At 37.1% G+C, this 24,825-nt stretch overlaps 1 protein-coding gene across 2 annotated transcripts in view; it reads right to left on the bottom strand.

Annotated features, from left to right (window-relative positions):
- Positions 1-24,825, bottom strand: part of RXFP1 (relaxin family peptide receptor 1) — a 78,141-nt gene that overhangs the window by 35,235 nt on the left and 18,081 nt on the right. For both annotated transcript variants that reach the window (XM_045831286.1, XM_045831287.1), the window contains exons 2-3: positions 15,952-16,089; positions 3,659-3,757 (exon numbers count right to left, since the gene is read on the bottom strand). In XM_045831286.1, coding sequence (XP_045687242.1) covers positions 3,659-3,757; positions 15,952-16,089 — 237 coding nt within the window. The remainder of the gene's footprint in view (positions 1-3,658; positions 3,758-15,951; positions 16,090-24,825) is intronic.

Here is a 24,825-nt window from a genome sequence, read left to right as displayed (position 1 = left end):
TATTTGGGCAGTGCTTTAAATTAAGGTTTTAAAGTCTGCTTTTAATTTATCATTAAAATGGTGCTAAACATTAGGATATGAAAATATACAGATTTAAACAGCACACTGCAATTATTCATCTATTGCAAATGAGTGAAGTCATTTGCTCTTACTCACCTTGGGAGAGAAGCTGTGTGTGAGGGTCATATGATAGCACGTGATGGGCTTTAATGTCCCTGTTGAAGCTGCTACCTAAGAGTAAAGTATTTACTGGTAGCATAATGAAACCTTTAATGGAGAGCTAATCATTTTTAACTATCATGAAAGGGGAGAACCAAACACTGAGCTATAGTGCTAGCAGAGTTTTTTTTTCTGAAAAATTCAGGAGTTTTTCAAAGGAGTTTTAAGTGATCTTTTGGCTTTTGTAAGGATGTAAGATATCTAAAACTTAATTTATGGGAGTGAACTCTTTTTTTTACATAAAGCTGTTATATTCTTATGAATGGGTGTGGAAAGTGGGAGAATGGGATGCATGCCTTTGGCCATGATGTGGGGCTACATTCTAGAGTGATAGTCTTAAAGATGTGATCCATTATTTCTATAGTCTAGGAGAGACTTGCGATGATGTGTTCATACAGCTAAACAGTAAAATGGGATTAGTATTAGGCATACTAAATATAGTCTGATTCCTGCCTGGATGAAGAATAAGCGATTACTGAGGGCAGTTAGGAGTGCTTCCCGTCTACATTTACTCTGAAGCCCTGAACTGCACGGCAGAGATTGCAGACTCAGGTATCTGCAGAGAACAGGCAGAGCAGGTGCAGGCTGTGTCCAGATGTCCCAATGGAACAGCTTCCTTCTTTTAATTGTTGCCATATTAGGATAGGACCATGTCAACTAACTTCCCCAAAGATGCCAGAAATACAATGTTTTTAATATAATTACCTATTTTAAAAATGATAAAAGCTAACATTTTAAAAGGTCATAGGGCAAACAAGGCTTTTTATGGGACTTTCTTGCTTGCAGGATTCCAATTTTGACTTCTACAGTAAAGGTTACAGAGCATAGAAATGTGTCTTCATGGCAAAGCAGAGATGCCTGTGACAAAGCTGGTGGATGACTGGCCGTTCATGAGCACAACTGACTACGGCCTCTGCAATACTAATGTCTCTCCTTTGCTGAGATGTGGGGCAACAGGCGTTCTTCCTCTACTTCCAAATAACTCTGCAGACATCTTTACAAGATCACGAGAGACCAAGATAATAACTTAGGGTTTGTGGTTTTTGTAAATAGAGTCTCCGCCATGAACTTTTAAACAGTTTTATAGTGGTAAGTCACCCTTTCGGTTATGGGCCTCTAAAAACTGATTCTGTCTCTCTATGCAAAAGCCATTCTAATGTGAGTCTGTTTACGTTGTGTGGAAGGAATGGCAAGGGTTTGGCAGGAAGGTGGAGGTCCTGAGAGTGAGTAAGAAGGGCAGTGAGACTATCGTTAATTCCAGTGTGTTTTCCTGTTTACAGAAGGTGAGTTAAGGTAATACATACATGTTGATTACAGGGTTACCTATAACGGGGGAAAAACCACCTAAATATCCAACAACAAAAGAATGATTAAACAAACTCTGTCAACTGAAAATTGTGTTATAATGTATTTTAAAGGGTTTGTAATAACAATGTATTATATGTTTATAATAATATAAGCATAATGTATACTTTTAGATTATACTAACATACTAATTGAAAACATGATAAAAATGGTTTGTACAGGAAATTTTAATTACGTTAAGATAAAAAATGATTAGCAATACACCAGCTGTTAGTTAATGAATTATGGTTGAGTACAGAATTCTTTTCAAATCTCTGTACTTTCCAATTCCTCCAATTTAAATTGTATTAATATATTAGTTATTGGTAAATTTATTTTCCACAACACTGATTTTGAGAGGTGACTTTATAAATGTGATGTCCTCACATTCCTTCATTCAGGCAAAAAATGATTATGGCCATCCTCAGTTTAATTTCCAATAAATTTTTATAATAATCTGATTCAGATAAGGTGGGCACAATAGGAACATTAATTCAAGCATCACTCCCAACTTTTACACTACACTTTCTATACCATTTTATATTGCTTTTGAATCTCAAAAAGATATTTAATTATCACTTTTCCTTGAATTGTCTTTTTAAAAACTAGTTAAAAATTATAGATTTGTTCTTTACTAACTACTGGTACAAATTACCTCTGTACTTTGATACATCATTTATTGTGTAACTCCATTCTTGTTGTGTAATTATACTTGTGACCAATTTCTCTCAGAATTCAGGATCAGGCAAAAATTTATTTCTCTTGCTTAAATGATTTGTTTTTCTCCCATTTGTTTTTTTTCACTTTGCAAACCAGACTCTGAAGTTTCCCTAGTTCCCTTGCACCCCCTCTCTGACCTACTGACCACAAAATTCAGAACTAAGCTTTAGATACAGCTACTGAAGTTTTCTCAGTGAAGATTTCCTTATTTTTCTTTGCCATTTCCTTTCCCATTCACAGTGGAGTTTTTGTCTTTTATGTTATGTTAATGATTTAAGTCTGTTAGTAGCCATATTTTTATTGTAAACTAACTAAATTCCTTTTGGGAATGAGGTGAGATACAAAAAGATTCCATTAAAATTTAAGAAAGAAAAAGTATATGCAAAAAAACAAAAAGAAAAGAAGAACTATGTTTTGAGATAATGTGGCTTAATCTATTGACTTTTTTCCCATTATATTAGCAGTTAAATTATACCTGTTAACTTTTTTCTTTCCCTACAGCTTTTAGCTTTTCAACAATCAAGTAATTTGGTCTTCACATTCGGGGAAACCACTGGAGCCTGAGACAGATTGCTGAGTAACCTAGGAGACTTGCCGAGAGGACGTGCAGCCCCTTAAACTGGGGATTGTTAGTAGTTTTTATTAATCTCATCCGAGTAGTAAAGACAAACATATTGAAAATAAAAACAAAAGCTGTAATTTATAGTTTGTGGTAGAATATAAGGGAAACAATGTAGAGTAAAGGATTCCCCCACCCTGACCCCTGCTTTTTAACTAAGGTTTGAAACGCTAAGATCAAAATTATTGTATAATTCCAAGGCGCCAATTTAAATTTGCACAATTTATTAGAATACACTATATTTATTTAAAAGATCTCCCTGATCTAAAATATTATCGAATTAATCCTCAAAGTTATACCTTCCTTATCCCTCTGGTGTTTTTTGCAAGTTCTTGATATACCACTAAACATAGCAGGTTATAATTAATGTCTTTTTATTGTAGCTCTAAAGTACAGTTTTGACCTCAGGAGATTTTTCACTTACAAGCATTAAAATCCAAACAACTTTTACGCGCTTCTATTTCCACAGTTTCCTTTACATCAGAGTTTATAGGGATTGTAAAAAGGGGACATATAAAATGGCAACTTGACTGACAGGGTTTTTGTTTACAACAATACTTAGCGTGATGGATTCCTTTTACACTTACGATCCCTGAGCTATTTTCAAATAAGATTCTCAAATTAAGACCGCATGTCTAATGGAGTTTGCAACAGGAAAACTATAACTTTTTTTTAAAATGTTGGATCCAACTTTTAAGACATGGTGTCTTCTTATGAACTCATGGAAAAGGAGACTCAAGCCCTCCGATTACTTACGGCATTTCGGTGTTTCTAACTCAAAGAGATGTGGAAAAGCCGTTCTGTTGTAAATGACAAGGCGCTTCCCAAATAGCAAAGGCCATCCACTGTCGTCTCCTAAAATAAAAATCAGAGAGCAGAAAAGTTCGAGAAACCAGAAATATTCTGGTGTCTTGGGAAAAATAGGTTCTCACTTTAAAATAAACAAGAGATTCTGTTGTCTGACGGCTGTTGTAGTGGAGGGGGAAGGTGAGGCCTGGATGAAAGAGGGTGAAGGGATCAGCCAAAGAGAATACATGCACAAGCCATAGACAGAGACAGCAGGGTGGTGAGGGCCAGAGGGAAGGGGGGCGGGGGCTGGGTGGGGGTGGACAAAGGGGGAGTAAAAATAAATGAGCGATTCTCAAGTTTAGTGAGATAAACCTTATCCGGGAGCTTGTTTCAAATGTGAACTTCTGGCCTCACTTCTACAGATCCGGATTTTATATGTCTGAGATGGGTCTCCTAGTTTCCATTTTTAGCAGGCACTCTTGGTGATACTTCGGCAAGTAGTGTTTGGACCATACTTTAAGAAATAGTACTTTAGACTACTGAAAAGTAACACACTGTTTGTTCTTGGCATGTTTTTATGATTCCCTCTGTCTTTATATATATTTCATCCTTATCTGAGGACTTTTTTCATTGCTTTTTTACAGAAAGAGGAAAGAAGAGAGGAAGGAAGAGAGAATCATCAATGAGAGAGGGAAGCATCTAGTGGAGGCCTCCTGTATGTGCTTGGACTAGCGATGGAACTGCAGCCTACATATGTGCTGTGAGAACTGAAACTTATGGTTGTGGGAGACCCTCCAACCAACTGAGCAACACTAGCCAGGGCTCTCGTCTTCAATATTAAAACTGATGCTGGAGATGTAGTAATATGGATAGATGGTCAAGATAGTTAAATTAAAAAGGAAAGAAAACAATGAGTTGTTGAGAGGCAAATGCATGGGATGTTGGGTCATTGAAGGGATAGATTATGAGAAACATGGCAATTGTATTGTACAGCAGCAAGAGGCCCGTAGTGGATACTACAGATTGACTCACTCAGCCCCCATTCAACAGCTCCTTCCCTGGTGTGTTCTTGCAGAGCAGAGACTGAAAAGCTTACAACATTTCACATCTCCTTTATAGCCAGGATTTAGGGTGCACTCACACATATTTTGGTTGGTAGAAGAGAGATAAGTCATTTTCCCACAACTGTCTAAAACAGAGACATCCTGTTAAGAGGCAGGTGCAGTGTGGCAGGGTATTTTGGGTGTTGCCAGCCCTGTGGGCGTCAGGAGGCCGTTGTGTTGGGGGTGGAGCAGCAGCATCAGGGGCTGTCCCAGATTCTGGGTTGCAGTTACAGTGGCGTGCTCTTGGATTTAATGGCGTGAATGGAGGCCTTGTTGACTCCCACTCTTCTAGCCCTTTTGAAAATTGTATAATTATCTAATTTCCGTTTGACATACTTAATATGGGTTTTGTTTTTTTTTACATTAAACCCTGATAGATACAGAGACTGGCTGAATTATTCGATTAAAATAAGGTTTAAAAGTGACTGGGCATTTAGTTAGCATGGGGAGCCTGAGTGGAATCTCATGAAGAAGAACAAAGTGGTGCGTTTTTCCTGAACCTCTGAGTTTCAATGCAGTTTAGTGCTGTGTTCTGACGACAGGAATGTCGGTGGCACTCTTCAGCTTGGTTCTGCTTCACCCATATGTGTTCTGGAGATAGAGTTAAGAGCTCTACTGAGCTCCAGAGTCACCTATTTGTTTCCTTGGCTGTGGTTCAGCTGAGTTTGTTGAGTTTTTGGCAAGTTTTTACTTTTAAAAACTTGGTTCATATTTTTAGATATAAAAAAGAAAAACTTTGTGAGATTTTAATTTTCTCATTTTAACAGAGATTGAATATTAGTGCTTAGCACTGAGAGAACCAATATTTAGCAAGTACCTGCTATACTGTACTGCGTACTTTATTTTATCCTCATAATTACTCTGTTTGGTCAATGTTGTCATCTGCGTTTACAGATAAAAAAACTGATTCTAAAAAGTTTAAGTGATTCACTGAGACACAGAATTACTTAAAATAGCTAAAGAATTAAAACAATTATATTATTTTAATATTTTTCTAGGCCAAAGAAAATCAGTTTATGTTCTACTTGTAGAAGTCCAACTTTTATGTGACGTCAGGTTTAAATATTTAATTATTATTATTTGTTTTCTATTTTTCTCTTGTCTGTTGAATTTCCATTATTGAGGTTTTTACATTAGAATTATGTGAATTATACAAAATTTGTAAATAACCAACAAGCAGTTATTATTTGGAATTTAAATTCATTATTATTGTTATTGAAAATCATTAAGGAACTACTAAAACACATTAAAAATAAATTAATTCTCATATTAATGTTATAAATTTTTATATATTGATAAATGTTATAAATAAAATATGTGAGTAAGAGAAATAATTTGGCTCTGGCTATGCTCAGGTATGCTGAGGCATTGATTACAAATGATTTTTTTGTGTGTCTACAGAGTAGGGGTGAAAAGTGGGCTTGCAGGTGTATGAAGACCTTCACCTTGCAGGTTGCCAGTGCCTGTGGCACTTTGTGGGAGGAGGAGGGGCACGCAGGTGTTCACGTTCACGTTCCTGACACATCTACCTAGACCTCAGAAAACAGGTGGAAATTAGGCAAGATGACCACATTCCAGAAATCAGGGCTCTTTCTCTGCATGGTGCTTCACTGCCGCTGTGAAATTCATGAGATGAGCAGGCTGGGTGACTGACATGAGATGTTGAGTTTTCTCTCACTTTGGCTATTTATTTATTTATTTATTTATTTTATCCTCACCCAAGGACACGCTTATGATTTCAGAGAGAGGGGAAAGGAAGAAGAGAGAGAAGAAGAGAAACACTGATGTGAGACAGAAACATGGATCAATCCCACAACCCAGGCATGTGCCCTGACCGGGAATCCAACCCTTAACCTTTCAGTTTGCTGGACAGCCCCCAGCCAACAGAGCCACACCAGTCAGGATGGATTCTCACTCTGTTTTTTTCAAAGTAGGCTCTGCATTTAACTGAAATTTACTAATAAACTATTTCAATTTGCTGCATTTTTAAAACCAGTAACAGATACTGTAATGCTTAAAATAATGGGCTTTGTGCTCTTTCCTAATCTTTTGTTTCCCGCCATTGGCTCTCTCGCCATTCATCTATTTTAAGGGCTTTGCTATGTATGGTATTCGCTGAAACATATTTGTCCAACAAATGCAAATGAGGTACTTACTTGTGTTGCTTTTCTTCTTTCTCTTTCTGAATCCTCCTACTTTGTTCTTCTTTTGTACCTCATTGTGCCTCATCCCACCCCCCACATAGTTGAAAAGAAAGAGGGAAAGAGAATAGAGGTGATGTCAGAAAGGAAGTGGGGAATTTTGAAAGCAGAAAAAAACAGGACAAACCTGCTTATGTTTCCCCTTGTCACACAGCATATATTATGTGTGGGCAGCAACATCTCAAACAAGTTTTTAATAATTAGTTTTTACCTTCCTCTCTCCTTTTCTTTCTCCCACAAGAAGCCAGGAATATAGAATACAGGACATGTAACCAAAATGACAAAGTTGGAAAATTAACATTTAAAAAACCCAGCTTTTGGTGTATATATATACGTGTGTCTATATTTTAAATCCTGTATCCTTTATATTTTAAGAATGTGTTGGGCAATGAGCAGAATGGTTTTTCACACTTTAGTAATTATCCTACTGAAATTTGATTCCTGATTTTTTTTTTGAGACAACATGCATCAGTATAAAGAGTGCTGTGCTAAGAGCATATTGTTAGGGGATTTGCTTTCCATTACATATTGGTGTATTGTATGAACAGTGTTGTTAAAAATATATACATTTACTAAACAAGATCTTTTTAATTAAAAATGAATGCAATATTGCTGTGAATAAAAATTAATGACAAATAAAAAAATCTGCTCTTGCATGCTACATGAACTCAAGAGATATTTACTTATTAAATGAATGAATGGATGGATGAATAACGAAGCACTGTGCTCAAAGATACTCAGAGAAAACCCAGTTTCTCTTCTGGGTTTTATTGTACAATAAAAAACCCAGTTTTTATTCTATACTAAAATTTGGGAACCTAAGGTACATATCCAAAACACAGGTTTTCAGGCTCCTGTACCAGAGATTCTGATTTCTTTGGTAAATACAGGGCCCTGAGCATCTATTTTCCAGAAGTGCCCTAAGTGAGTCTCAGTACAGTTTTGGCAGAACTGCATTGTGAGATTCATCCTGTCATTCTTCTTAAACTGCAGTGGAGGGCAGCTAGCACTAGCAATGGAAAATCCTGTTGACCCAATGGAGCATATTTCTTTCCTCTAGCAGAGTTGCTGACTGTTAACAATCCAGCAGTATGAATCACTCCATAAGATTAATGGAAGTGGCCCCTAATTTAAGGGCACTTTGCTTACAGCTCTCTTATTATACTGATTGTAATTGTTTTACACTATGCTTATTTATATATGTATTTTATTTCATTATGCGAGTATGGTTGGATAAAACCTTTTTAACCTATGTATTTTTTATATACCTTAGTGGCTACTAAGGTGCTTTTAATATAGTTAAAGTGTGGCTATTACTGGCCCTCATGAAGTGTATCAAGTATATAAAATACAAAAGCATTATTTCCACCAAGTATTAGTTATAATTTAATTTAATTTTTTAAAGGGGGCTGGACCCACCAATTTGAATTCTGGACAGTGCCTCTCCCTCTCCTGTGTTCTCCGACTTCCGTAGCATTGTCATGGGAGGGAAGGCAGGTTTCAAGGGATGAAGTCTGGATGGACATGGTGGGAAAGTCCGAGTTCGCTGAATGCACTAATTTGTCATGGTGCTGTATTAGACTTTTCTCAGATAGTTTCCCAGAGTTCTCCTTAAGAAGAGAGTTCTGCCGTGAAATATATTTGAGAAATACTGCATTTTATCTCCTCGCTTGGGATTAATAATACATGCTAGTATGATGAAAGGAGGACTCAGGCAGTATAGAAATGTCTTTGATTTTGTTCCACATCTTTAATAAGATTCCATACAGTTTGGAAAGTGTTCACTTTTGCATTTGCACAAGACAGAGTATGTCTAGATCAGCAATTTTCCAAGTGTAGATCCAGGACCAGCAGCATCAGCATTTCCTGTGAACTTCAAAGAAAAACAATCTCTTGGGCTCTCCACCAGAGGCACTGCATGAGAAATTCTGAGAATGGGACTTGGCAACCTGCATTTTACAAGCCCTCCAACTGATGTGATGCCTCTTAAAGTTTGAAAACGATTGCTCTAGACTAATTAATCAACTTTCTAGGTGTTCTGAATTGGGTGATAAAATTGTTTGCATTGGGAAGTGAAGCATTTCATAACTTTTTTCTTTTAAAGATTTTTATTTATTTATATTTAGAGAGAGGGGAAGGAGAAGAGAGGGATGTGTGGTTGCCTCTCTCACGCCCCCTACTGGGCACCTGGCCTCTGTCTCACACCCCTTTCTGGGAACCTGGTCTGCAACCCAGGCATGTGCCCTGACTGGGAATCAGACCAGGGACACTTTGGTTCACAGTCCTGCGTTCAGTTCCCTGAGCCACACCAGCCAGGGCTCATTTTGTAACTTTAACGGGTGAGATATTCACCTGCAGTGTTTGTTAAAATGCAGATTTCTGGACTCCACTCTTACCTACTAGATCAGTGCTTCTGAGGATGCCCTCAAGGCTCAGGACTCAGCACCTTTCACCAGCCCCCAGGGAACTCTGCTGTCCCTGTCCTCAGAGCAAACTTCCCACAAGCTCCTATAGATATGCAGAAGCCACTCCCACATTCCCTTAACAAATTCTGATAAGATTCTTGTTTCAGATTCTGAAACAAAAGTTGAGGGACTTGCGTTTCTGTTGGAGAGGAGGCCAGAACAAAGGAGGGTGGGATGATACTGTGTGCTAAACGGTCTCTTTTACTTAAAACGAAGACATAAGTCCTATTGGTTACAAAGTACTCATATACATGCCTAGGAATGTATACATGAACAGGTGGTTAATCTTCAAAGTTCAGGTTTATGCAAAGCAGAGCATTCCTGACTCTAAGATACTTATTATGAGCACCCATTCTTGGGGCACAGTGGAACATCATTTTCTCAGAAAGCAATGATCCCCAGAGGTGACGTGCCCTGGGCCATTAGAATAAACCTCCAGATGCAGCCTGACCTGACAGAGCAATTCATCAAACCAGTTGTGTGAAATGTCCTTGAATTGGAATGACAACAGTAGTTTTCTGGCCAGAGTGTATTTGCCTCTTCTTGGGCTTTTAGCAACTTTGGAGATAACTCTTTGAAGAAATTAAGGGGTGCGACATTATCCTGAGTGATTTTCAAGAAAATTGAGGCAGATGTCCTGAGATGGAATATCTTTATGGAGTTAAGCCAAACATCATTTAAGCATCATAGGATAAGCAGATAAGCATATCTGAGGTTGAAACATGGCTTATGTTTACAGAAAAGTCAAGGGTTCAGTCACTTAGGTATTTCCAATGCTATTTTGAGTATAGTAAATAGAAAATCAATCAATTTTCAACATATGATGCATGGCTGTGTATTAACACACATATTTATGGTCCAGGCCATGTTTTCTCCTGTGGTTTTTAACCTTGAAAAAGACAAACCACTAAATTTCATGGACTTTTCTAATAAGAATAGCTGAATTCTACATCAGACTGCTTGGCATTGCCATCATTCTCACACTGTGTAAAAAGCTGTATTTAAGACATGAAGGAATATTCAGTGCCCCAGACTTTTAAATGCAGGCCCAATTAAAAATTAAAAGCTTCTTTGAATACACTTCAAACATTCTTATAATTCTATTTTATATATGACTATCACTCTTATAAATATAAATACTGCTTATCTAATCTTGATAGCTTAATAAGTGTGAAGCCAGGGACAGGAAAGTATTTCGGGGCATTAAAAGTTTTTCTTTCCTTGAATTCCTTGCGTTCTCTGCCCTTTTTCCTGTAGCAGGCAGCTCCAGTTTTCCACTTTAGTTACTTTGGGGAATGGATGACACAGAAGTTTGCAGATAACAAAGGAGTCAAATTCTTAGTGTGTGATTGTCAAAGGCTTATGTTTGGGCATTGATAACAGATTTAGAAAAACAAAAAAGAAAAGTGTACTTTGCTATTCCTAAGCTGGACAAAAGATGTGGACCAGAGAGGGAGAGTGAATGGGTTTTCTTTCCCTTCCTTTTCCCTGGGCTGAATTTGGTTAAAATCAGAAACTGCTTATCTCATTACCTTCTACAAGACCCTATTTTCATATAGGGTCACATTCTAAGGTCCTAGGTGGACATTAATATTTAGCGAATATAACCTACCATACCACCCCAAAAGAATTAGAAGTTTCCACTTCCCCTATGGATTGTAGAAATACTAACATGGAAACAGAGTGACCAAGGCCTCCATCCTTTTCTGTAGGCAAGGCTGCTAAAGCGCAGAGCAGGTGAGGGATGCTCAAAGAGAGCCTATACAGCTGAGGCACCTGAGCGCACATCTTCACGGTGGAGTAAGTAGCAGAACCTGCCACCAGCAGGGGAATGAGGTTGGCGTGTTCTCACGGCAGCAGGGGACCCTCTTTGTGCAGCCGTCTTGTTATAATGTAGAAGAAGGAATGCTAGCAGATTTTAATCTGGAAATGCAAAGACTACCTTTTAAATAAAAATTCAGGTATAGTGAATACATTCCACAATATATAGCGAATGATGCTATATCAATAATTTATTTTTATTCCTAAGTTAGCACTTAGTTTAAAATGGACAGAAATGATTCCTGAATGAGTCCTCACCTTTTTCTAAAGGTGTTTACTCAGTTCCTTTGATGTTTACTCAGATGCGTTCCCCAAAGTAGCTGAAAAAGCAAAAGGTTCCTCTTTTTTTGATTTGTCCTTGTCTCCCCAAACACTGCTCTAATGACTCTGAGATTTCTTTTGGCCTCTACTCTGCATCTATGACAGTTCTGAGTAGAGATAAAAAATCAAGTAGTGACACATAAAAAAACATGAGAGTTATATGGGAATTACTCATATATCAAATGGTATAACAGGAGGAAATTGTATACTTCCATATTGAAGTTATCAGTAATGATCAAAGTTATTACAAAAATGGTACAATCAACTATGATATATCTATATATCTATATCTATACATATCTATATCTATATCTATATATAAAATTTGTGTTACCAATGTATTTTAGGAAGGGATTTCTGTGAATTCAGCTGAAAACTTGAAATCTATTGTTTTTGCTTATATTGTATTCATGAAAAATGTTCATTGATTTGATGTCTTATGCTTTTTGAAATGACATTTTTTTATATTCAGTAAAGTGTTTTGTTATAATGAAATTATGGGTTTTCTAAGAAAACTAGAAAATACTGAAAGTACTTGTTTAAGATGCCTGTGATAATAAAAAAGTAACAGTTCTTTCAAAAATATAATTAGTTTATATTGTAGTTCAATATATGGGGAGTCAATTTAATTTATTTGATGGTGTTTCACTTTTTAAAAATTTCCTTAAATTTCATTACCACTATTTCCTTTGACTTATTTCTCCATTTTAATGAATATTATTGGTGTCAATGTTTAAATACTTTAAGAGAGTAAAGGACAGCTTTTTGAGGCTATGTTTTAAGATGTATTTTAAAAGATTCATTTAAAGAAAAAGTCCTCCTATCCATTAAGAAAAGATTTTTTATTTGACAATATACCATTAAGTTATAAATGATCACTCTAAAAGTGATTTTAGCTGTGTTTTTTAAATTTATATGTCAAGGTTAAATTTATATGTCAAGATATTGCATTTTATGTGATTGTAACTATATTTAATGCTGCTTATTCAAATAGGCCTGAGGTTTTCATAATCCAAAAAGAACTACCTTTCTGACAATTTAATTAGCATTAAGCAGAATTTAAGTATGGATGTCTTAAAAATGAACAGCCTGGAGAACACAAATTACCCAAATACTATAAAATAAAGGAGAAAACCTCACAACTGGTGAAGAGAATTACAGCAATAAGGAACAAGAAGAAATAACTACATCTCATGATTTTTAGTCACTTGGACTCTATAGATGGGGTGACCTTCTGCCCTCCTTCCTGGGAAGTTCCAGCCGACTGCTGCATGGACGACAGCGGCAGCATGCCCACTGGTTGTCTTTGAGATTTTGAGCAGAGTTCAATTTTTTTTTTTGTATTTTCAGATGCTTATAACTAGCAGAGTGTCTATTTTTCTTATGGAGACTAAAACATTTTAGAAAATCGATAATAATTTAGTTTATAAGTTAAAAGGCTTGCATATCATCTTGAAAATATAATTCTAGCCCTGGCTGGGGTGGCTTAGTGGATTGAGCACCTGCCTGTGAACCACAATGTCACTGGTTTGATTCCAGTCAGGGCGCATGCCTGGGTTGCAGGCCAGGTCCCCGGTTGGGACTGTACGAGAGGCAACTGATAGCTGTTTCTCTTGCACATTGGCTTTTGTCTTCCTCTCTTTAAGTAAAAAATAAATGAAAACACAATTCTAGTTTATTTCTGTTGTTGGTATCATTTCACATCCTGATTTTCTGCTCACTTGGGTTTAGGTCAGTGGTTCTCAGAATCTATCGTGCATCAGGATGACATGAAGAGCTTTGAAACGTCTCTGAGCCACCAGCAGAGTAGAAATTCTGATACAGTAGGTCTCTCAGTTGCAGGAGGGGTCCATCTCACTTCTGGAAACAGGTATGGCCTTGAGACTTGCCTCAGTAAGGATTGTGGTGGAAGTGCCATGTGGCTGCAAAAGGCCTTGCAGACTTCCACTTCACTCCTGGGTGCCATGTGTCTACCATGATAACAAGCCCAGCTTAGCCTGCTGGGAGACCAGAGCTCAGTCACTGGGTAGTCTCAGCAGTAGTCCCAGGCCTGATGACAAAGCTGATATGCAGAGAACTGCATGGCTGATCTCAGACAAACCAGACCTGAGTTGCTGACCCACAGAACTGCTGGTTAAGTAAGTGGTTACTAGTTCTTAACTCACTAAGTTTGTGATATAGTTACAGCTGACTCACACACAAGAGATAACACTTACTGAGTGAGCACTGATTATATGTCAGACACTCTGCTAAACATTGTAAATGCATTAGATCTTATTGAATCCTCTTAACAACCCATTAATACAAATACTCTTATTATTCCCATTTTGCATGAAGAAAACAGCCATTTTTATCCTCCTGATAGGAAAAATTTATGCCCAGGCCTCTCATGCCGGATCATTACACTCCAGTGCCCTATTGCCTCCTATATTGGGAATTTGCTGGTTGGTGAACGCTGAGAAATTTATATAACTTCAAAGGTTACAACTTTATGGATTGCTACTTTTGTTACTTGGTCTCCTTAAATTTAACACTAAGGTAAGAGTTTCCAAACCTTTATCATGGAGAAACTACTTGGGAGGTGAATTTGCTGCTCATACCAGGTTCCCATTCCTGCTTCTTGCCAACATTTCAATAGGGGGTGGCGGCGGGGGGCGGGGAACTCTCAGGTCAAACCCCCTCTCTGAATTGCTAGCAGGCTGAGGGAGAAGTGGCTGGCAGGGAGCAGAACACTTTTACCTTAGTTAAACATTTTTTTTGTGTAGCATTCAGTTATTTTAACAAGATGCTGAATCTACATGTTTATTTAAAGAACACATTATCTACAGGCTTTTAAGTCAAAGGCATTTGTAGCTTAGGCTCAACAGTTTAGTTGCTTCTCTTGAGTTCCTGCCACCACCCAGAGACAGTGTTCCAAGAAGTTTAATATTTTCAAGGAGGTGCATTAAAAAGTCTGTGATACTTGAGGGAGTGGTAACGGGGAGGCTTCAGTATACCAGTAATTTATGCAGCACTTAGAATTGTCTCACATGTCTTCGTCTTCCAAAAATAGGACCTTATTTCTTCACGAGTAAGAAATCTCTTAATTTACATTATTAACTAAAGCTCATTTTTTCCCACTGAGTCAGATCTAGCCAGTTCAAGTTCTTTTCTAAATTTGTGTTTTTGAGGCTTCATTTGAAAAAATCCCAACCAACAGCCTACTTTTCCCAAATATAATAATTGGCCAGAAGCTTTATAGGGTCATAAATATGGTTGTTAGTGAAATAGTAGGTAAGCTGGACTTAGTGTTTTTTTCTTTTTTAAGAGGTCTAATTTTTCCTTCATAACCGCAGTATGCAAAAGATGAGACAGAGTCATAGCAGAAACACTTAAACAGTATCTGCTGTATGCATGCGCTCTTCCAATCTTTTACATTTAATCTTCCCGAATTTTTTAGGGTAGGTACAATTTTTGAACCCTCTCACCACATGAGGAAACTGAGGCAAAGAGAGGATAAAGAACATTCTCAAGTATGCATAATTGGTTATTGTTGTATTTGGGTGCATACCAGGCAATCTGGCTCCAGAGCCCTCATTCTCAATTTCGATACCATTCTGCCTCTATGACATCAGCCAGTTTACACATGGAAACATTTACTATGACCCTGGCTGGTGTGTCTCAGTTGATGGGGTGTCATACCGCAAACCAAAGTGTTGCAGGTTCAATTTCCGGTCACACACATGCCTAGGTTGTGGGTTAGGTCCCTGGTTGGGGTGTGTATGAAAGACAACCAATGGATGTCTCTCTCTGACATTGATGTTTCTCTCCCTCTTTCTCCCTCCCTCCCCCACTCTCTAAAATCAATAAACACGTCTTCGGGTGAGGAAATAAATAAATAAATTAATTAATAGTTTACTACCTACACAATTACTACTTTCCTGAAATGTTGGCTGTGGTCCTAACACATAGAAAAGAGCAGGTATTTTAAGCAAACAAAATAAATGTTAAGATTTCCTTAGTGACATATACAGGGTCTGGCAGAAGTAATACCTGCATGAGTGTGGTTGGTAGGGTAATAATATGGGTATAATAATGTTTAGCTTTTATTTGAAATTTCACCTAAAATGTCATATGGTGTGCTTGAGTGTGATATTGTCATGGTACAGAATTACATGCTTATGATTTTGTAGTACAATAGGGGTGTTACCTCTGCCGGAACCCCGCCCCCCCCCCCCCCGCCCCGTATTTTGTATTTCAGCGGAGCTTTCGCTTTTCCCATTTCTGTGTCTGTTACACGAGGTCCCAGTGACTGCACCGTCAGTCCTTTTCCTCCTGGTTCTTGCTGGGACTGCAGGCGCCTCACTCACCACAGTTGTCCTCATCGGCCCAGTTCCCGCAGTCGTCCACGCCGTTGCAATGCAGATGCTGAGGCAGGCACTTGGTGACGTTGCCACAGGCGAAATGGCCCAGGGAGCACTGGACGCCCTGCTCACTCCCATGAGAAACTGTGATGGAGAAGGGGAGAAAAGGTTAACATGAAGGCATTGCAAAGGGTGGGCCCCCCAGTATTTTACAACCACTTGGTCTCCCCATCCTGGCATGCACTTCCATACGGCTGCCTCACCTTGTCTGTGAACCTGACAGCAAGAGTTTTCCGAGGTCCTCCACTCCAGTGACACGCTCTCTGCCGCGTCCTCAGACGATGCCAAAGGGATTCTCCTCCCTTTGTCTTTTCACTTGCTATTTCCCACTTGGAGTGCCTTTCCCATCCTTATTTTTCTATGAAAACCCTACTATAGTTTACAGTTTAGCTCAGTCCCCCTCCTCTTTCAAAATTGTTTTAGCCAATCATTTTAAAAATCAGGACTTTATTGCATTCTTACATTTAGCTCAGAATCAAGGGGGTCGGGTGCCAGAGGAAAAGACATTGGGATATCAGGGACGCACACCCATGTGCTCATTCACAGGCTGGATAGTTCCTGAGTGTGAGGCCCTGTGCACACAGCACCGAATGAAACAAGGAGAGGTCCTGCTTTTTTCCGAGTGGCTGCTTTCACTGAGCAAGATGTATTGAAGGTTTCTCCATTTCTTTCACGGCTTAGTACCTCATTTGTTTTTAGTGTGGAATAATAATCCATTGTCTGAATGTACCATAGTTTATTTATCTATTTACCTCCTGAGGGACCTCTTGGTTGAGTCCAAGTTTTGGCAGCTACGAATAAAGCTGCTGTAAACATCTCTGTGCAGGCTTTCACCCAGATGTAAGTTAACTATGCCTTTTTAAAATATTTATATAATTTCAAAACTCACTGTAGACTCCAGTATAATTCTGTTGCTTATTCTCCTTACCAAGTTTGTACATCTTTGACACTTTCTAGAATAATTGTTCAGTATAAAGAAATAAAAGCAGAATAGTTTGAACAGAAAATAAAGCTTCTGATGTAAAAATGTGTTTGTGGCCTATCATTAATTCATGAGAAGAATAAAAGTGTCTATTTCCATTGTAAGGTACAGTGAGACATTTTAATAATGGGGCAACAGCATTCTTATAGATGAGCAATTTATGGCAGATATTGACTGTTCTTAGTTGTTTTACAGTGCATAATTTGATGAAGGAAATAGTGAAATTTATATAATGAGCTGTGTTGTAAATAGTCTCCTCACATGTGCAATTATTTTAAAATTGTCAATACTTTTTCAACAAATTGACCAAAACAAAGAATTTTTATATCACAGGATGTCACTGGTAGAACATCACACATTTCAGAGACCTCAAGTGTAAATAAATTGATTTGTGTTGAGACTGACTTTTTAATATATTTATTAAGATATAAAGATATAAATTATTAGAAAAATTCTTTGATGAATTGTCAACATTCAGCTATATTTACTGTTTTAACTAGACATTACTGCTTGTGTTTTTATGTTGGTATTTTGAAAATTTTTCTTTGAGTAATTTACTTTCATGAATATTATTTTTTAAAAGAATTTAGTTTTTTATTTTTACACAGAAGGAAAGGGAGGGAGAAAAAGGACAGAAACATCAATGTGTGGTTGCTTCTTACATGCCCCCTACTGGGGACCTGGCCTGCAACCCAAACATGTGCTCTAGATTGGGAATCAAACCGACATTTAGTTCCCGACCTTTAGTTCACAGGCCGGTGCTCAATCCACTGAGCCACACCAGCCAGAGCAATATTATGTTTTTATGACCTGTCTTTTAAATTTATATTTAGAGGCAGATATAGCTCTTCAATGTGTTATGAAATCAGTCTTATTTTCATAACATTATGATTCAACACATGTATATGAAATCTTAAATAGTAAGTGATACTTTTTAAATAAGTTTTTTATTTTCTGATGATCTCAAACTTACAAAAAAGATGTACAAAGAATGTTTTCCCCCTCACTCATTGTAAAAGTTTAGTTTATTCAACTTGAGTTAAATATCAATAAAATAAAAAGTGAAGGTGATTGTTTTATTTTATAGGATTCATAAATAGAATAATGTTTATAAATTGAGGTTAAAGGCTTCCAAAAACAAGGTTGTTGAATTTGTTGCTATAATGAATTGGCATTAATGTAAAACCCAAATATTGTAGAGACTGTTGCTTTGCTGATTCAATAGTAATTTCCAAACTCTGCTCTCTTGCTACCCTCCCATTATGGAGGTTGAAAAAGCAAAACACATTCTTTCCTAACTTCCTTGATTCTGGGTGGCTAAGGTGCACACTTCTGGCTATGACACATGGGATGTAGCCTGCAGAGGATGCATTAGCTTTCCTGATACAAAAGATTGATGGAGCTGTGTGTATAAATATTTGTCTTGATCCTGAATACACAAATTCTGCTGAGGCTAATATTACTATAGGTATAATATTACACTCATAACTACTAGTTTGAAATTTTTGTGTTCATCAGCTTGACCTCATTATTCTTATTAATTTCTATAATAAATTCATTTTTATAAAGTGAATTAAGAAGTTTTAAAACCACTGATCACTTAGTTTGCTTCTTCAGTAACATTTATATATCTATGGCCTTTCTACACTTCGAAACTCATTTTTCTATACATACCCCAAAACAGCCAACTGTAGAATTCACAAAAATTCAAGATTTCTCAAAGTTTAAAAATTTACACCCAGTTTGATGATAAATGTATTTTACATACCCTTTCTGAGATTTTGATATTTCTCAGGAGTGAATATATACCTTGCCTAAGATTACATATGTTTTGTCACTCCCTACCAACCAAGAACATTTGGTTTAGCTCTATATTTTTGGAGTTATTAAGAAGTAGTAACATTTTTCCAAATATAAATTTATATTAATATATGCTATGGTAAGCCATACGTACCTTATTCCATCCATTTCTCAATTCTGATATACTACCCCTCACTGAAGATCTCCCGTTAGATGGTTTTATGTAGTGTGGCTGTAAGCAATGAGGGTTCAGTGATGTCTGGATGTGAGGCTTATCAGAGGAAGCAACACTTTTTAATCTCTGTGTATGCTCCTCTTGGGTGTGTGTGTATATGTATTTGTAATTGCAAACACAAATACCAAGCATTAAATAAAAGGATGAGGATAGCAGCAGGAAGGAAATGGCTTCATTTGAATCACTTTTTGTTTATTTTTAAATTCAATATTTTTGGTCCTAAAGGTGGGAGCAAGCTCTTTTCATATAAGGAGTGAATAGATGAGATAGAAACATTTAAGAAAATTGGATTTGGTGCAAACATTGCTAGGCTTATGTCACAGGGAAACTATGTAGCTTAGAAGTAGATGTAGATCTAAATACATTTTAAAAGGCTTTCTGACCACAATAAATGAACCATTAACTATATCTGAATGTCTCTATGCACTGGGAATCAAAAAGTCTCTGGGATGAGGAAATTAATAATTTAAGCAAACAAACAATCTAATTAAAAAATGGGCAGAGGACCTGAATAGACACATCTTCAAAGAGGACGTACAGATGGTCAACAGACATATGAAAAAAATGCTCAATGTCAATAATCATTAGAGAAATGTAAATTAAAATCACGGGATATCACCTCACACCTGTCAGAATGGTTATCATCCACAAATCAACAAATAACAAGCATCAATGAGGCTGTGGAGAAAAGGGAGCCCTTGTGCAGTGTTGGTGCAGGCTGGTGTAGCCACTACGGTAAATATTATGAAGATTCCTCAAAACATTAAAAATGGAACTGCCTTATGATCCAGGAATTCCACTTCCAGGTGATTATATGAAGAAAACCCAAACACCAATTTGAAAGACTATATGCACCCTTATGTTCATTGCGGCATTCTTTACAATAGCTAAAATATGTTAGCAACCCAAGAGCTCATCAATGGATGAGTGGATAAAAATGCTGTGATTGATATATCCAATGGAATATTACTTAGCCACGAAAAAGAACAAAACCTTACCATTGGTGAGAGCATGGATGGACCTAGAGGATATTATGCTAAGTCAGTCAGAGAAAGACAAATACCATATGATTTCACTTATCTGTGGTATCTAAAGAACAGAATGAACAAATAAAATTGAAACAGTCTCATAGATACAGAGAACAAATTGATGGTTGCCAGAGGGGAGGGGTTGGAGGTCTGGGTGAAAAAGGTGAAGGGATTGCGAAGTAACATGATAGTCATGGATGGGGATGTAAAGTACAGCAAAGGGAATATAGTCAATAATACTATAGTACTATGCATGGTGCCGGGTGGGTACTGGAAGTACTGGGGGGAACATTTTGTAAAGTATATGATTACCTAACCACTATGCTGTATATCCGAAACTAATACAAAACTATATTGAATGTAAACTCTAATTGAAAAAAGTATATAATTTCAACCGAGACTTGGTAGCAAAACAGGCTCAGAACTGCATTAAAACACTTAGCAGAGCTCTAGTGATGCAGCAGACAGTTAATGATGGCGACAACGTGTCAGGGATGGGGAGCTTGGCTCTATTAGCATGGTGTAAGTTAACACTTAACATTGATATAAATGCTTCTTGCTTTTAGCGGTACTTGGAAATAAATTGGTGTGATTACAAATCTTAAATTGAATATTCTCATCTCATGAAAACATCATTCATGATTTGAGAAACGTATTAATTTTTTTAAAAAGAGCCCTAACTGAAAACTTGCTCCAGTGCATAAGAACTCAAATAAATATTACAGTCATATTTGAAGCAACTTGGAAAAAATACTTAATAATTTTAATAGCCACAGCAGAAACATTTTTGATGAAGCACTTAAATCACTTCCTTATTAAAATCCTTTGAGAATAAGTGGATGGAAAAACAGAGGAGCAGTCACATATGCTGATTGCCAAGTGAGACACAAGTATTGAGTGATTATCAGTGACTTTCTTTTTTTCTGCCAGAGAATGAGTTACTGCCATTCTCCTATAACTGAAAAATGAGTATATGTTTTGTATGTGTTTCAGAGGGCCTATGTGAACTGCAGTACCCAGAGAAGAAAAAAATGGTCTAGACTTCAGGCTTTCTTCGACTTGATGGGATTCAGTGTAACTCAAGGGCCAAAGCCAGAGAGCAAGTATAGTGAAGTTTCTTTTCTAATATGGTTTTGAGAAAATTGTACCAGTTTCAGTATAGGAAGGTGATTATACTGTGGCTGGCTATCATTTTGTGGGGAGACATGATTTGACCTGGATTATATCCAAATCTCGAATCCTTCTCTGAGAAATAAAATCTAAAGGGTTTCAGTAAACATTTCTTAGAAGTTCAGTTCCTGGTCATTTATCGTGAATGAAATAAATCTTATCTTTTATTGTTGACAGATCTTAATAGAAATGCACAAACACTTACAATTGTGCCCAGGGAACTCATGAAAACACCCACTCGGCGAAACGATAAACTTTGTTCTGTCACTAATGTTAACAATAGTAACGCTAAAATGGAAAATTTCAACGTGATTGCCCTGTGATCACGGCAGTCACTGCAATAAAGGCAGTGCTGCTCACTTGAATTTGGAATAAAGTAGGTGAGTACATTTAATTAAAATGTTCATAGTATTTCTGTATAGCTATGACTTGTGTAGGCACCAAGAGTTTCACTGGATTCTATAACTTATTTCCAGTATTTTTACATTCTACAGAAAATAAGTCATATTCTTATTTTCTTAGATAAGGACTCACATCATCAAAAATATAGAGGAAGTTTACTGGAATGTCTTGTTAGGAAGAAACGAAAGCCGAGCAAACAGAAAAAACCCCCCCACAACCAGACACAAAGACAAACATCCCCTACATTCTTTTAAATATAATTTCTATCTTAAGTAATCACTCTCAATCACTATTTCAGATATCTAAAATAAAAACAAATAAAAATATCAGTTGTAGTAGAGGAATGTTAAATCACATGGTATAATTATGGAACTATATGTTTATATGTACACGTAGTTCAACAATTTGAAACATGAGGTAGATAGATATACATCTGTACAGTCCACACAGTTGTCTACACAGCTTGTCTACACTGTCAAGTCTACACAATTAAGTCTACGCAGGTTAGTCTTATTTATATAAAATAAAGGATTATACAATATTTGTATTTATAAAGTTCTGATATATTAACAAAAACTGTTAACAGTGGTGAGCTTTGGGAAGTAGAATCAATAATGTCAAGAAGGAGAGATATTACTCAGCAGTTTATGCCCTTATGAAAATTTGGTCTTTAAAAAAAAAGTGTGTATATGTGTAATAATAAAAAATAACCTGAAGTTATTTATAGATATTCAAATGTGTGAAAGTTTGACTTTTTAGCTATAAATATAAAAAACCATGTATTCTTGGTTAGTTTTCTTTTGACCCATTGAAACAAGGTAGGATGAGGCCAGTAGCTCTCAGTCTGGGTGGTTTTGCAACCCAGGGGACATTGGGCAGGATCTAGAGACATCTTTTATTGTCACAACTTTGGGGATGCTACTGCCATCTAATAGGTAGAGTCTAGGGATGCTGCTGAACATCCCCATTGCACAGGATAGCTCTTCAAAACAAAGATTTATGTGTCCTAAAATGTCAACAGTGCCAAGTTCAAGAGACCCAGGGCTAAGGCATTGGCGAAGAATCAAGCGGAAAACATTCCATACTGGCAGACTGCTAACCCACAAGCTTACTTGGGGAACAGGCAATTACTGACTTCAGTGGCTCTTTATCATTTAGTGAAGATTTTCAAATGGATTTCAAAAGATTTTACAACTAGATAGACACTACCAGAGGGACCAGTGCAGCTGTTGAATCTCTTGAAAGGTTGTGATTGTTGCTGTTTTTGACAAGTCACTTGGGAACAAGTTTACGGTTTGTAATGTCCACTAATGCCAGGGAGGATGTTTGTGTTATTTATAAGGAATAATTTCTTAGCTGCAAGAATTATTAAACAATGTATGAGTTATTAAGACAATCTCTGGAGGTTTGAAAACATTGGGTAGAAAATTAAAGTATATGTTGCCAAAAGAAATAGGAAACAGAATATTTTTGGGATGCTTAAAGTAGTTCCCTGGCTCTCTGAATAACATAAACAGATATTTAAAATAAGCTATCATTTAAAGTTCAATAGGCTATCATCATTTAAATAAGCTATCATTGTAGACTTTAAGTTTGAAATTTTGAGATGTGTATGCTCTGTATAAACAAAATATTCAATCTTGAAAAAAATTCAATCATCTCTACCTCAATTAAGTCAAAAAAGAGAGCAAAGAAATTCAGTTGTCCTGACAAAATCCAGACACTCAATATCTCTTCATAATATTGCTTCAGTCATTTGTCATTTTCAATCTTCTATTATGCTCGTTCTCATAACTTTTAGAATCAGTCCAGATAAATCAGATACTGTGTGCACCCAGAATCATGTTTTTCGTATTGCCTGTCCCCATCCAGTCGGACACACAGAACGGACCCAGGGACAGGACTGCGTGCCACCCCTGTGTGTGCCAGGTGGGGTGCAGCCTCCTACCGATGAAATGGCAGTGGGGTGGACAGAGTGGCTTCCTAGTTACCTGCGCATGTCCTGTGCTTTTTTCAGGATTAGATATCACCTCCTGAAAGCTTCCATTTCATCCTTAGGCTGAATTACACATCTGTTTTCTGTTTTCTGAGCATCCTGTGCTGATCCCATTCCAGCCCCTCCTGCGCTGTACTGTAATTCTGTCTGTCCACATGGGTCTCTTCAGTCAGCCTTCTGAGGGCAGAGGCCGAGCCTCAAATCATGCTTGTGTCACTTGTGTTTAGCATGGCAGTTTAAGGTGGCAGGACCTACTTCTGACTGATGAATGAGAAGTAGAGACATGTGCTGCATTGAATTGAACAGAAATGGACTGATTGTTTATTAGTGCCCTCTACTCATTGTTACCAGCTTAATAGTCCATGCCATATTCCACTCATATTCTCCCTATGTCATTAGTCTAGGGAAACATAAGGACATGTTTGTTACAAATGACTTCCTGTGGAAACCAAGCCAAAAAACCCTAGAAAAACTAGGCAGAACATGTTAAAAATTTTAGTAAGTTATAGCTTTCCATTAAATTTGATCTGATTTTTAAAAACTCTTGACTCATTTATGGATGCCTGATAAGTTAGTGGGATAACATTCAAGGATAATGACTGAAGTTTTTCTTTCCCCTAAATTTGTTTTGTTGCTGGGACCCTTCACTCATTTATTCAGTGATATTCACTATTTCCTAGGGAAGCATTCACAGCTGAGAGGACCGAGCAATATATTACCACCCGAATTACTTTACAAACTTCTGGCTGAGGCAATATTGAAAGCCCAGATTTCCATGGCAAGAACAAAATTTTGGGGGAGATAATGTTTCTTTTTCTTCAAGCTAAAAAAGGTTGACTTACCTGGAGGACTTAGAAGAGAGAGTTTATATATAAATCACAGACTGAGAAAAATGCATATGTGATGGTTAATTTTTTTGAGTTTTTAGTATTTATTTATTTAATTTTAATTTTAATTTTTTTTACTGCTGTTCACTTGATGGTTAATTTTATGTGTTAATTTGGATAGGCTATAGTACCGTCCAGGTGTTACTCTGAGGGCATTTTGTAAATGTTGTTAGTATCTATAGTCAGTTCACTTTAAGTAAGGAAGAGTCCCCTCAATAATATGGGTGGGCTTCATCCAATCAATTGAAAACCTTAAGAGCAATTAAGGTTTCCCTGCAGAAGAAAAAATTCTAGATGTGGACCACAGTGTCAGCTCCCTC

This window comes from Phyllostomus hastatus, unplaced genomic scaffold (assembly GCF_019186645.2).
Source record: "Phyllostomus hastatus isolate PE091 unplaced genomic scaffold, TTU_PhHast_1.1 phas_contig_159, whole genome shotgun sequence".
In the NCBI taxonomy this organism is placed as follows: domain Eukaryota; kingdom Metazoa; phylum Chordata; class Mammalia; order Chiroptera; family Phyllostomidae; genus Phyllostomus; species Phyllostomus hastatus.
Note: the sequence above shows the minus strand (reverse complement) of the source record. Positions and strands in the feature narration are given on the sequence as shown.